General features: G+C 41.8%; 1 protein-coding gene across 2 annotated transcripts; it reads left to right on the plus strand.

Moving 5' to 3' along the window:
* The first annotated feature begins 1,819 nt into the window (after nt 1-1,819).
* On the plus strand, nt 1,820-12,971 carry capgb (capping protein (actin filament), gelsolin-like b). Of its 2 annotated transcripts, XM_063900814.1 has the most exons (9): nt 1,820-1,955; nt 5,371-5,564; nt 10,105-10,259; nt 11,005-11,163; nt 11,314-11,463; nt 11,603-11,689; nt 11,773-11,905; nt 12,377-12,468; nt 12,620-12,971. In XM_063900814.1, the coding sequence occupies exons 2-9, from the start codon at nt 5,372-5,374 to the stop codon at nt 12,683-12,685; spliced, it is 1,035 nt and encodes a 344-aa protein (XP_063756884.1). In that variant the 5' UTR covers nt 1,820-1,955; nt 5,371; the 3' UTR covers nt 12,686-12,971. The 2 variants fall into 2 exon arrangements, with proteins under 2 accessions (XP_063756884.1, XP_063756883.1); XM_063900813.1 differs by lacking the exon at nt 1,820-1,955 and having other exon boundaries at nt 5,267-5,564.
* The last annotated feature ends 111 nt before the right edge of the window (nt 12,972-13,082 follow it).

Below are 13,082 nucleotides of genomic sequence, written 5' to 3' on the forward strand. Positions count from 1 at the left end.
TTTCATCCCATACACTCCTTTCCCAGCATAGCCCATTCCTTTCCCCAGTGGTTCATTGTTTTCATTGCATGTGCGAAAGACAATGAAAACACATGTGCAACACAGTACATGAAAAAATAAAATCACTTAAAATAAACTATTTCTCTCAAAATCTGGACAAAAAATACCCATTACATAAATGTTTAACATTTTAGTTTATTTCCTGCTAGAGAATTGAATTTGAATGCAAAAAACTTCCTAAAGTAAGCCTGGCAGAGTGGAGAAGTTTGAGTCTTGAGTTACGGTAATTTAATTGGTGTAGAGGGGATTTATGTCCCCTAAATATATTTACAAGTTATTGTAAAAAGCTCTGGTACTGTTGCTGATTGTATTAGTATTTGACTTCGTTTTTAACTGAAATAGTTCTACTATCAGATATTGAAGATGATCAAACTAAATTGTGCATGTATAATCTGTCTTTGGGGAAAATGCTATTATATCGGTTAAACTGATATGAGGCCCTACAGTAAGTTTTCAAACATAAAACGCCATAAAAAACACAATTAAATCAGTTTATGGACAGATTTGTTTGCAGGCTGCAAGGTTGTTAGGCTAGTTTGTCAATGTCTTATAACAGACTTCATTTTCCTAATCTATCTTTAATTCCATAAACAGCAGAAGCTTGTGTGTCTTTTTGTATAATTTTGAGCTCCATCTCCACTTTTTTTTTAAACAGCAGGTAGCACTATTATCCTATGAGACATAGAAACACTGAAGCCGCACCTGTAGTGTATTCGTTCCCCCAGAAGAGGCCACTCAAATGCTGATATATTAGGCAAGGCTGTTTCCCTGACACTCTAAAACCCTTTTCACACACATTTTACCTGTTGGGAAACTCATCCTATTTTACATTGTGTCACAGTGTCAGATACTCTATATGGTGCTTGGTCCAGCTCTTTATTCAAGCTAAAGTAAGTTGTGTGTAAAGGTTGAAATACACAAACCCATCAAAAAATAACTAAATCACATTATAGATGTCACATGATTCCTTTTAGACACAAAATTCTAATATTTCCAATAGGAGTTGATAGTGACTGACTCACGGTGTCACATAAATGTTCTTAAAAAAGCAACATGGCCTGTCTGAAACTTAAATACTTCAAAATAATAAGTCTGCTAAGAGCTTTAGTGACCCTTATCATTGCGTTATGTAAATATTAATTGTATTGTTTGCTCAAAAGTTTGTTTTTCCTCCCTAAATGCCTGACTTTAAACTCGTACTTAACTTATCCATTGTCATTTGGTTGATTTACTCGCATTAAGCATGTTTAAAATTCCATTCCGACAGTGACCTTTCCTCTACTCTTTAGCTGTGTGAACCAGCGGTTTCACTCTGTCATAAAATTATCTCAGTTTGCTCTGCGCTGCCTACACAATCGGGCGTGTTTGTCTAGGGTATTCCATGTATACGACTGCTAGGTGTGTGTGGATCAGTTACTGTGGTGATATTTACCAACTGTGGAGTTCATGAGTAATCATTGAGAGGACAGATTTTAGAAAGAGAGTTTCTTTAAAAAAGGGAATGACCTTAATAATAATTTTGTGTCTTTGTAACATTTTGTTTTCCAACTGCTTTAATAAAGAAAGAGTTAAAAAAACTGGAACTGAATACAAGTATTAATCATGTTGAAAAGTTGCTGTTTAATCAGATAAACAATGATTTGATCAAACGAGCTTGCTCTTTCTCTGTACACAAGTCCTGATTGAATCAAGTTTCTGAACTTAATGCTTTTCTTTTGTGGTCGAGTCAGAGGGCTGGGCTTAGACTGCCAGGCCGAGGCAGGAAATCCCTGCGTGTGTGTGTGTGTGTGTGTGAGACAAAGCGAAAGAATGTGTGTGTTTTAGAAACGTGTTTCTCCTTGCATTTCTCTCCCTTCTCTGCTCAGACGTGTCCCACCACCAACTCACTATCCAAGGTAAGTTTTTAACTCATCTTTTCTTTTTGCTCTATGATTCTGTCTGATTTTCTCTTTGTATTTTTACTGATTTCCCTTGCTTTTACCCTGAAGCCTTTTCCCATTTTTCCTACCATACACTCCTTTCCCTGTCTGCTCATCACATTCCTTCCCTGAAATCAGCCGAGGACTCTCACAATGGGACAGTGCATCTTTAGTTCAACTTCAGCGAGACTTACATTTCCCTGATATCACTCTTTCCATCCCATTTTTTTTGTGCATATTTTATGCTCCGCCTTTCTGTTATCAGTGAGGAAATCCCAGCCTATAATGTTCTTCCCTAATGTGTCCCTGTCTCACTTCCTGCAAATCATCGTGGTCCTTTTTGCAGCTACTTCCTGAAAGTTAGGGCGGGGTACCAAAGTGGTAACAACCCTTAGATCTTTGGATGTTCTAAGAATACTAAGCTTGACATTTAAAATGGGTTAAAAAACAAATGTCCTTACATCTGTATAAGTATGTTTTAACACTCATATTTCATCATGTATCTATTTCCTCTTTCTTCTCTGGTCCTTTCAATGTCTCCCCATTTACATCACCCTGCTTGATTTCAGTCTCATATAATACAAGAAACACACACACACACACACACACACACACTCATTTTTCTGTCTGGTTATCGACGCATGAGTGACTGATGGAGTCAGTGTCCCCTGACCTCCACCTAAACCCCTCTGATCTCCATGTCTCTTTTTACCAGTGACCACTCCACACAAGCCAAGGCCTAAAGGGAAGCGTGTATTTTTCTATCAGAGAGGAGACACTTTTATTAAGAGGAACGCACCTCACTTGCACTGGCTTGTACCCTTCTTGCTTATTGATGAATAACCGGATATTTCTAAATGTTTCATCTTCCATACTGATGATTCAACAAATACAAATAGAAAATGAACAGGGCCGCCTTGTTATTCATATTTGCTTCTGCTTAGCGTTAGAAAGCCCACAGAGTTCCTCCGATTTTTAGACTTCATATAGCACTTATATAGCACTTTACCCAGTACTACCCCTCAAGTCATCATTCACTGATTCACACCCCATTTATACAGAGCAATGTGCCACTTTTGCACAAGGAATCTAACATTAACACACAGTGTATACAGGGAGGAAGACCTGGAAGAGAAGTGGAACAGTGGAAAGACTGAGGAGCACCTTGCTCTCCCAGTAGTTATCCTCTTGGTGTTTAGCTTTAGCCAGAAACCAGGAACCCGACTCTGCTTCACCCCCCCCCCCACGTAGCGTCCTATCCGCAGGCCGCAGGTAGGCTTTCATCACACCGGGTCCAGTTACCTCCCTCATATAAGCTAACCAGGCCAGGTGAGCGCAAACACTCCTCTGTTCCTTACATCCTCACACACCGGGCCACACACATACACCCCACGCAGAATGGAGCCCGAGTTAGACAGCATGCCGGAGGTACCAGAGGAGATCTTACAGTTAAGTGGAACGGGGCCTTTTTCTTACTTACTCTTGGAGCGTCTGTCCAAGCATTGTAACCTTAACTCGGGGCCCCTGCATGTGCTGTCTCTGGCCCTTTCTCTGTTTTCATCGCTCCTTTACCTCCACCAATCTACAATTTGATCTGTTCTCTCTATCTGGCTTGTTGTGGTCATTAAACCGCGCCTGGTTATTGAAGTTTATGTAAATGCTGTTATATCCAGAGAGAAGTGTCATCCAGACTGAAAATGTAAAGAAACCTAAAGGGGCGTAGCTGCTGCTTCCTTAGATGCTTGACTGACCACAATGCTGATAAGTAGAAATGATATTTTCCCTTCTAATGAGGCCTCTTTTGAGAGATAATAATGGAGATTTGGCAGCAGTGTTTTACACACTGGATCGGTGTCCTCATTTGACTGTGATCCCTCTTGCTAATTGCTTTTTAATCTTCTTTTATCAGTCATAGTTGTTTCCTGGTGGCAGTCTTTCAGCCTAATTAAAACATTAACTGCTGAGTTATATCAGCGTAGTAAATGCTTTGCTCGTGTTGAATCGATGTTTAGCTTTGCACTGCGATATTAATATCAATGCTATTGGAAAACGTAGCGACTGCTATAAAGCTGCAGGGGCCTATCAGTAAAGAGGAAGCTTTAGCAGAAGCCACTGGATGTAGCTGCTAGATGGGTTTGATAGGGCTTCAAATGTGTGTGTCATGCAGGAAAGGCCTTTTGATTATCAGTAGAAGCACAAAAAAAAAAATAACCCTTTTATATTGTGTAATACTGGATTTCTACATCATTATCATGCAGGGCTGCAGGTCAAATAATCCACAGATTGATCGAGCAGGTTTTTCTTCTTCAGTGAATAAGGATAGAGTAGTTAATGACCTTGCCTAATCTGCCTAGCAACTGCTGAAGATGACCATGTTTAAAGTTAAAGAGGTCAAACAACAGAAATAAAAACTACTCTTCCTCTGGGAAAATAACTCGGTTCTTGGCACAGCCTTAGTTATGTAGCAACTAGCATAGTACAACATTTATCAGTTTGTGTTGCTCTGGGAGGAGTTCTTGTTTTTGTCCACCTCATCACCCAGTTAACCTTTTGTTATTGTTTCTCTGTCTGATTGCCAATGTTTCCATTTCTCCTTCCTATTTTGCATGGATTTATTGAAGTTTGAACATGTTTTTATTTGGACTACCTGAAAATAATGAAATTGCCCAGCAGTGATTGTATCTCACTGTGTGCAAAGTAAAGGTAGCAGCAACTCGCAACAAACTTCACTTCCTTCCTAGTGGTTTAGAACATAGCACAGCAGGAGTTGAACACAAAGGAAGTGGGGTTGGGGTTAAACTATAATACAGATAAGAGAGGGTATACAGTATATTAAAGTGACTCAACCCACACCTGGATCATCTCACCAGTGACATGCTCTAGCATGCGTTAAGCCCCACCTTTCTAACACTATACTTTTTGGTTTGATTAAAGCCTGTTTGGTCTTGTGTTTCATAAAAAGGATCATGTAGCCTGTGGTTTTTAAGCAGTGACACAGCACCTCATTTTCAAGTCCACGTGTAACTGCGCTTATTCCGCCAGTCACACACTCCACTCTGTCTAGGGAGTGGTGTCTGTAACACTTCAGTCGGCGTGAAGAACCGTACATTTCTGTAAGCATAACTAAACCCCAACGTCAATCAAGGTTTCAACTTCCTCCATTTGTCACCTCATTGTGTGCTTGACTTCTGCTTTTACTTCTCTATTCATTCCCTTTGGAAACCATGTGGAAACTTCCTGTGTCATACAACCCATGAGTCTGACTCACCCAATTATAGATCATATCTATCAGTCTTGACTGTTGGAGTCCACACTGTTTCTCTGCCCTCTCTACGGCAAAGTGTGTCCTCTCTACTTTTTGTCTCACCATGACTTTCTTCCCTAATCGCAGCATGCTCCCCTTCAAGGCAGCACCAGGCCAGTTTGGTCCCGACGTCCGGGAGGAGGGCCTCAAAGTGTGGAGGGTGGAGAAGATGAAGGCAGTGCTGCTGGATCCCTCCGAGGTGGGAGCCTTTTATAACGGGGACTCTTATCTGGTGCTGGAGAACCGCGGCCAACTGGGAGCCGACCTCCACATGTGGATAGGTGAGAGGCAAACATCTGGATATCTGTCAGTCACAACACAACAGGATTATTTAGCATGCATCGATGCAATCTGACTCAAGTTCTTACTTACTACACCTAGCACATTTCAGTTAGTGATAAATAAAGGCACGCAAAATACTATCTGAATACTAATAATAATGTATCGTTTATATCAGTGGTTCTTAAACTTTTTGTCTGACGACCCCACAAAAAAAACTGGAGAGGTTTGGTGACCCCACTTTCCCAAAAGTGTGTAAGTGTGACGTCACGTTTCCGTAGCAACCGATTTTTTGTTCCAATCCAAACAAATTAACAATGTATGACGATTATTTTATGGAAAAGGAACGATTTTGTGTGAATTAATTTACGAGTTTGCGTCTCCAATGATTTGAGTGATAGTCATACATTTTGAAAGAAACAGCAATGCCATCTGCAGTTTGGTTGTTTGGGGGCGGGCTGTAAATCGCGTTGCCAGGACAACGTTATGCATTGCAAACCCATGGTAACGACTGTCAATCAAGCAAAAACAAATAGGCAATGTGTAAGAAAAGGCCTGGGCGGCAACAATTTATTAACGCAAACAAGAACTGGAACAAACAAAGCAATGAAACAAATGTCCAAATCAAACGGGAGTCAAGAGTCAACAGAGAGTGTGTATGATTGGAACGATCTCACTTCCTCTTATACGGACGCCATGTCAATGAGAAGGATGGGCCTGCTTCCGCGAGCATAGCAGGTCAATTCGGGGATCGATGCTGCTCACAGCAACACGAAGATTCTCCTCCATGCTGTTGAGACGACATCTGTATTTGTTCTTTATGTAGGCCAGGGACGAAAATGTCTTTTCGCACAGATAGGTTGATCCAAACGGCGTGAGGATGTCCATGGCAGCCTTGGACAACCCGGGGTATTCCTGCACAACTGACAGCCAGAATTCATCTAGAGTTTTTGAGGCAAACGACGCCTGCAATGTGCGGTCGCTGGACAGCTCAATCAGCGCATCCTCGAGCTCAGATGGCAGGTTGTTTGAGGAGCAGTTGGTGAATGGTTGTCGTACCCAGTCAAAAGGCTCTACATTCTCCGTGAGGAAATACTTATTGAATTTGTCGAGGAGACTACGAAGATGACAGGTTATTGACTCTTTCAATGAATTGGCATTCATGTCACTCTCCAAAAAGTCGTGCAGCTCCGAGAACATTTCAAAGTCCCCACTCTCTGCACGGGCTGCCCAACGCTGCAATTTTTTTGTGAAAGCATTCACTTTGTCTGAGAGGGTCAGGATGTTTGTGCTGGGGCCTTGTAGTGACAGGTTGAGACTATTTAATTTGTCAAATATGCACGCCAGGTATGCAAGACGTGATAACCATCTCGAGTCAGTGAGATGGTCTGCAAGAGGGGAATGCACGTCTGAGAGGAAGGTGCGCACCTCGCTTCGCAACTCGAACAGGCGTGTAAGAACTTTGCCCCGTGAAAGCCACCTTACCTCTGAATGAAAAAGAAGGGATTCATGTGCAGACCCCATTTCCTGGCAGAGAAGGGCGAAGAGTCGTGAATTTAAAGGGCGCGATTTGATCGAATTCACTATTTGGATTGCTGTTTGAAGAACATTGTTAAGCTCGGGTTCAAGTGTCTTGGATGCCAGGGCCTCCCTATGGATAATGCAGTGTGTGAACTTGACATGTGGTGCAACGCTAAGGACCTTGGCTTTCAGCCCTTTGTGTTTTCCCATCATAGCCCCGGCACCGTCAGTGCATATGCTTATGCATTTATCCCAATCCAGGCCTGTCTCCTCCATCCAACCATTAAGACAGTTAAAAATGTCTCCACCAGTACATCTTCCTTCCATCGGAGAGCAGCACAGCATGTCCTCATGCAGTTTCCCGTCATGACTGTAGCGAATGAAAACCATTAAATGGGCTACATTAGTCAAGTCAGTAGACTCGTCTAACTGCAAAGAAAACCGGCTGTTTTTCACTCTCTCGATGAGCTGGCATTTCATATCATTAGCGATGTCGTTAATGCGTTTGGACATGGTATCATTGGAGAGGGGAATCTGTTTAAGCACACTTGCGATCTTTTCACCATGCATTGCTGTGGTCATCGCAATTGCTGCAGGAAGGATGAGGCTTTCAGCAATTGTGTGTGGCTTTTGTGCTTTGGCTACAAGGTGGGCCACTTTGTATGACGCTGCCAAGGCTTTGGTGGGCACAGTAGCTTGGCTATGCACAACGGTCTTTTGCCCATGCAGCGCAGCTTCTTTTCGTAAAAAAAATGTCATGGGTTTCTGAGCATCATCTGGATGTCGGCTTTCGAGATGTCGTCTCATTTTTGTGGGCTTTAAACTTTCATGTGCCAGAACATCGCCGCAAATAACACACTGTGGGTGGTCGAGCTCATGTTTTACCTGGCACGTGAATCCATATTTAAGAAATTCTTTCAGGTATCGGCGACGCCTCGTTGGTGGGTCTTTTTTATTCTCACCACCGGCCAAACTTGTCCCATCTGAGGATCGCGGAGGAGTAGGTGCACAACTGGAGGTAGATGGCACTTCTGAGCTCAAATCATTGTTTTTTAGCAGCCACCTGTCCATTTTTGATGAAAGTTATAACTAGGCTAGTGGCTAAAAAAGTGGCTAGTATCACAAACGTGGCTAGTAACGTGGCGAGTTAACTATGACGTATTGTAAAAAAACCGGGAAGAAATTGAGTTTGAACAGTGGGCGCAGATTGTTACATTGTTTCTATCATAGGACCAATAAACGATTCGAAACGCCATTTAAAGCTGGGCAACTTTTTTTTTTCTCTCTCTCTCTCCCTCTTAACAGCGTGTAGGAATGAGAAAAAGGCAGATTTTCATTGTATTGACATTTTATTTTTCGTTGTTTCACCAGGTGTTATAACAGCTAATTTCCGACTGAAGTAACAAATAATTTTGCGACCCCACGGAAGTTTTTGCCGACCCCGTTTGGGGTCGCGACCCCTAGTTTAAGAATCACTGGTTTATATAATACTGCATTTATTTATATAATGTACATTTCAACTAATATTCTTATATATGCTATTCTTGCATTTCAACACATTTAAGCGTGTTATTGTTTTTCTACTGCTTTTATACAGTATTGTTACACACATCTGTACACATTGTTACACACTTCCTATTTAGAAGTAATGTGTATATCTCTATTTTCTTATTATTCCTCTATTATTACACATATTTCCATTCCTAAGAGAAGGAAGCTGTATTGTATCCCAACTTCCCTGCGGGGATCAATCATGTATTTCTTAATCAAATTTCCTTAGAGTAATAACAAACTTGGAAAATAAACAAAATTAGAGTTAAGGATGGAGATGGAAAGATGAACGAGACACAAGAAAAGGAGCAGTTGAAAATGTATTATTCAACATAAACAATTTGGGATCAATAGAGTCTAATCCAATCTAAATAAATAAGACCCCTTGCAGACACATGAAGTGCGCTCCGTGTCATTTTTCTTCAGCCAATCAAATACCTTAGCTGATGCATACAGGTTTTTTGGTCTTAAGAAAGCCAGGAGAGACACGTGTTCAGACCTTTCACAATAAAATGTGTAGTCCTCTCTTGACAAAGCGGCATATTGTTTTCTATTTGCCTGTTTGCCATTGTCCAGGGCTGTGCTTACCACACTCCTAAAGCTGGCCATGTGCTGCAGTTGAAAAGCTAATAACCCTCCCGCTGATGGTGATGACACACGAGACACAGCGCTGACCTGCTGCAGCATTGTGTGAGGACAGAGACGGGACAGAGGGAGGATTAGAGGGAGAGAAAGAGAGACAGAAGTCCCGAGGGACACTGGGATGGTTTTTGGAGCGGCGGCTCATTAAAGATGCACGGGGCCTGTTACAGTACTCAAATGCTGCTGTTGTTTCCAGCATGTATCCGGTGCTTAGGTAACACTAAGCTGATTGTCCGGGCTCTCTGAAGCCTCCCTCCTCCTCCTCTTGTTTACAATTGATGACCCCTGTGTTGTGTTTGTGCCACACACTGTTCGCTTTTGTCTCCATGAGCCATCACCTCTGTCAGCAGCTCTTAGTTCTTCACATGGTGACATCCTCACCTTTCTGACCTCATTTCCTAATGCTGTCTCCCCTCTCTTTTCCTCATGTGTTCTCACTGCTACTGAATTTCAGTTTTCTTTCCTTCCTCTATGTCCTGCCACAGCACTCGATCCTGCTGCTCTAACTCATGACTAATGGTACATGTTGGCTTAAAGGTTAAGCATGAAAGTTGGAATTATTGACCTTGGAAAAATAGGCAGAAAAAATTCTCCCAAATCAAATGGCTTTGTGAAAGTGGGAAAGAGGGACCACAATCCATGATTATCTCTCAAACTCCCAAAGTTTTATAAATAGGATACAATAAACAAAACCTAACGAAAGGATCCAAATGCTGCGTTCATGTATTATGGATCAATGGATGTTCTGTTTCATTTATTTTAAAACTTAAAGTCTCTCTTTGGTTGTTAGCGTTTTTCAGTTTGTATTTTATTCCTTTCCTCTGACAGGTGAGTTGTCATCTCGGGATGAGCAGGTGGCGTGTGCCATGCTGGCCACTCAGCTGGACAACTTCCTGAGCGGAGACCCCGTCCAGCACCGACACGTGCAGGGCTACGAGTCCCCCGAGTTCATGGCTCTGTTCCCCAGAGGGGTCAGCTACAAGGTGAGGAAGGGCGGCCCTTTTAAAAAAACAATTAGTGAATTGAGAAATGTAGGTCTCTTTGTACTTCTAAGGAAAATTCCTGGAAAGAATTATATCATTTTGTACTTATTATGGGTAAAAGGGAAGACTCCTTTTTTAAATAATCTGCAGAATTGCATTGACAGAAAATATATATATTTAATGCACAATAATTTCAATATGTTATATTATTAAATATATTTTCAAAAAAACATTACAAAAAACTGGATGCAAGACCTATCTCTCATTTGATCTAGAATTAGTTTTACTACTGGTTGAACCCCTTTTATTATTTTACCGCACCCTGGATATTATGGCCTCTGTGCCAAAGTTCATTCCTGCCGTTTGAGTTTCCTGCAAGTTCATAAAAACACACAAGGATCTTAAATCAGACTTTTCCCAGCAGGAATTATCTCTGTACAATAATTCCCCTCTGGCTGGCAGACAACTCACTGCTCCGTAGCCTCTCTTGTGAACTGGACTTAACATTCACTCCTTCACCCTTGTACATTTACACAATACTGATTGACATTATTGCCTTATTTGTACATTTGTATATTTCTCATTTTTATTTGTTATTTGTTTTGCTTCTTTTTGTATTTCACTGCTGCAACACCTTTTTTTCCCCCCAGTTTGGGATAAATAAAGTATTTCAGATTCGGAAACATACAAAACAAATGTAAAAACCTCAATGCCTTAAATGAGTATCCCATGAACATCTCTGCAGGTGGGCGGTGTGGAATCGGGCTTCAGGAGGGCTCAGGGCTCTGGCACGGTGCAGAGGTTGTACCAGATCAAAGGGAAGCGCAACATCCGAGCCAGGGAGGTGGAGCTGTCCTGGAGCAGCTTCAACAAAGGGGACTGCTTCATCCTCGACCTTGGAGAGGTGAGGACACAAACTGTTAAACAAAAATGTCAGCTTTAATAATCTGACTAACTTAAGTACCCAGAATGCTGCTAAGTATTAGTTGAGTGAGTAAGATTAAAGGGACATTTCATCATTAATGTGATGTTATGATGTTTCGCTGCCCTCCAGATCATTGTGTCGTGGATCGGCTCTCAGGCTAACATCTTCGAGAAGCAGAAGGTGCGTGAGATCGCCGCGCTGATCCGAGACACGGAGAGACATGGTAAAGCCAAAATCGTGGACAGCAACGAGGGGGAGGAGCCGGAGGAGATGCTCAAGGTGTGTGCACACTTTTGATGTGTAGGCTAATTTAAAAAGATCATTCAAAAGCATGCAAAGGAAGTCCTTGGGTTATTCCTGGGGAAAAAAAACTTTAGATCTTCTTGGTTTCTGAGCTTCCTGTCTTGTTGCCGGGCAGGTTCTGGGGAAGATGCCCCAGTTGGCAGAGAGCACCCCAGAAGAGGACAGCAAAGCAGACGCTTCCAACTCTGCCTCCCTCTACAAGGTACTTTCACAGCTTTATACCTGCGCTCATACTTCACACTACCTTTCACATCTATGTATAACACGGTGTTCCTTACTCCCCAGGTGTCTGATGCCACAGGATCCATGGTGATGACCAAGGTGTCAGAGAAGAGCCCGTTTGCCAAAGACCTGCTGGTTCGCGATGACTGCTTCATTCTGGATAACGGCGCTAACGGGAAGATCTTCGTCTGGAAAGGTGAAAAAGTTCTAATGAACCCCAAACTCCTACTGCCTGAAATGCACCACGATGACAGTGATACATGCCAGTCATATTTGTTTTCAAATTGGATCAAATTATCACTGGCATTGTGAAAGAGTAGGGTTGACAGCCGCAGGATACACTTGGAAAAGCGGAGTTTCACCATTTCTTAAACAACAATATAATTCTTTGACTGTGCCGTACTGTACATTGGATTCATTGTATGATGAAAATCATACAATGGAAAATAGGAAAATGCATGCAATGAACGTCAAAAAGTCCCTTGCAATGAAGGTGCTGTCCCTGCTAATATCTGAATACAAAAAATCATAAAAAATGAAATGCAGCTAAAGATAAAGATAGATTAGATTACAATTCTAATCAAACTGTCCATCTAAAACTCCTAATTTGGGAGATTAGCAAATGAATGTCACTTAAACTGCTAATCTGAGTCTTGATGACTTTCAGGTAACGGAGCAAATGCTGAGGAAAAGCAGTCGGCCTTAAAGATGGCGGATAACTTCATCGAGCAAATGAAATATCCCAGGATGAAAACTCAGGTACGCTCAAAGTTCAAACCAAAAATGAGAAGCTGTTTGAATCTTGTTGTGATATGTTAAGGATTATTTACAGATCTAGTTGATCACCTCCAGTATACTCACTATGACTACAACACATATACAATAAGCAGTGAACATATCTGTGCTGCAGGTGGAGATTCTGCCACAGGGGAAGGAGACCATCATCTTCAAGCAGTTCTTCAAGAACTGGAACTAAAACATTTGAGAAATCCTGCACACGAGAAGCAGACGCTGTATATCTGAAAACCAACAGCGTCTGATACAAAATGCTTTTTTTTACATGCGATGACCCGATGTACATATTTGTAAGGGAGCACACTGTAGCTCGCTTGTGTGTTAGAATAAGGATGTGATGCCACTTTTATAAATGCAAAGTCTATTCTGTTAGAGATAAACATTATTAAGTCAAAGAGTTTTTTTTTACGATGCTCTAGTGTCACAGATCTGCCTGCATTTGACAAATAAAACTTGAACTGCTCGCTTCTTGTAGAGTGTTTATCTTTTGTGTCATCCGTTGTTTTTGGCCACGCCTCGGTCCATGACATATTGCATAGCGTGATTTAAACTATGCCCTCTCCGTTCCTGTGGGAATA

Source organism: Eleginops maclovinus, chromosome 14 (assembly GCF_036324505.1).
Source record: "Eleginops maclovinus isolate JMC-PN-2008 ecotype Puerto Natales chromosome 14, JC_Emac_rtc_rv5, whole genome shotgun sequence".
NCBI lineage: Eukaryota > Metazoa > Chordata > Actinopteri > Perciformes > Eleginopidae > Eleginops > Eleginops maclovinus.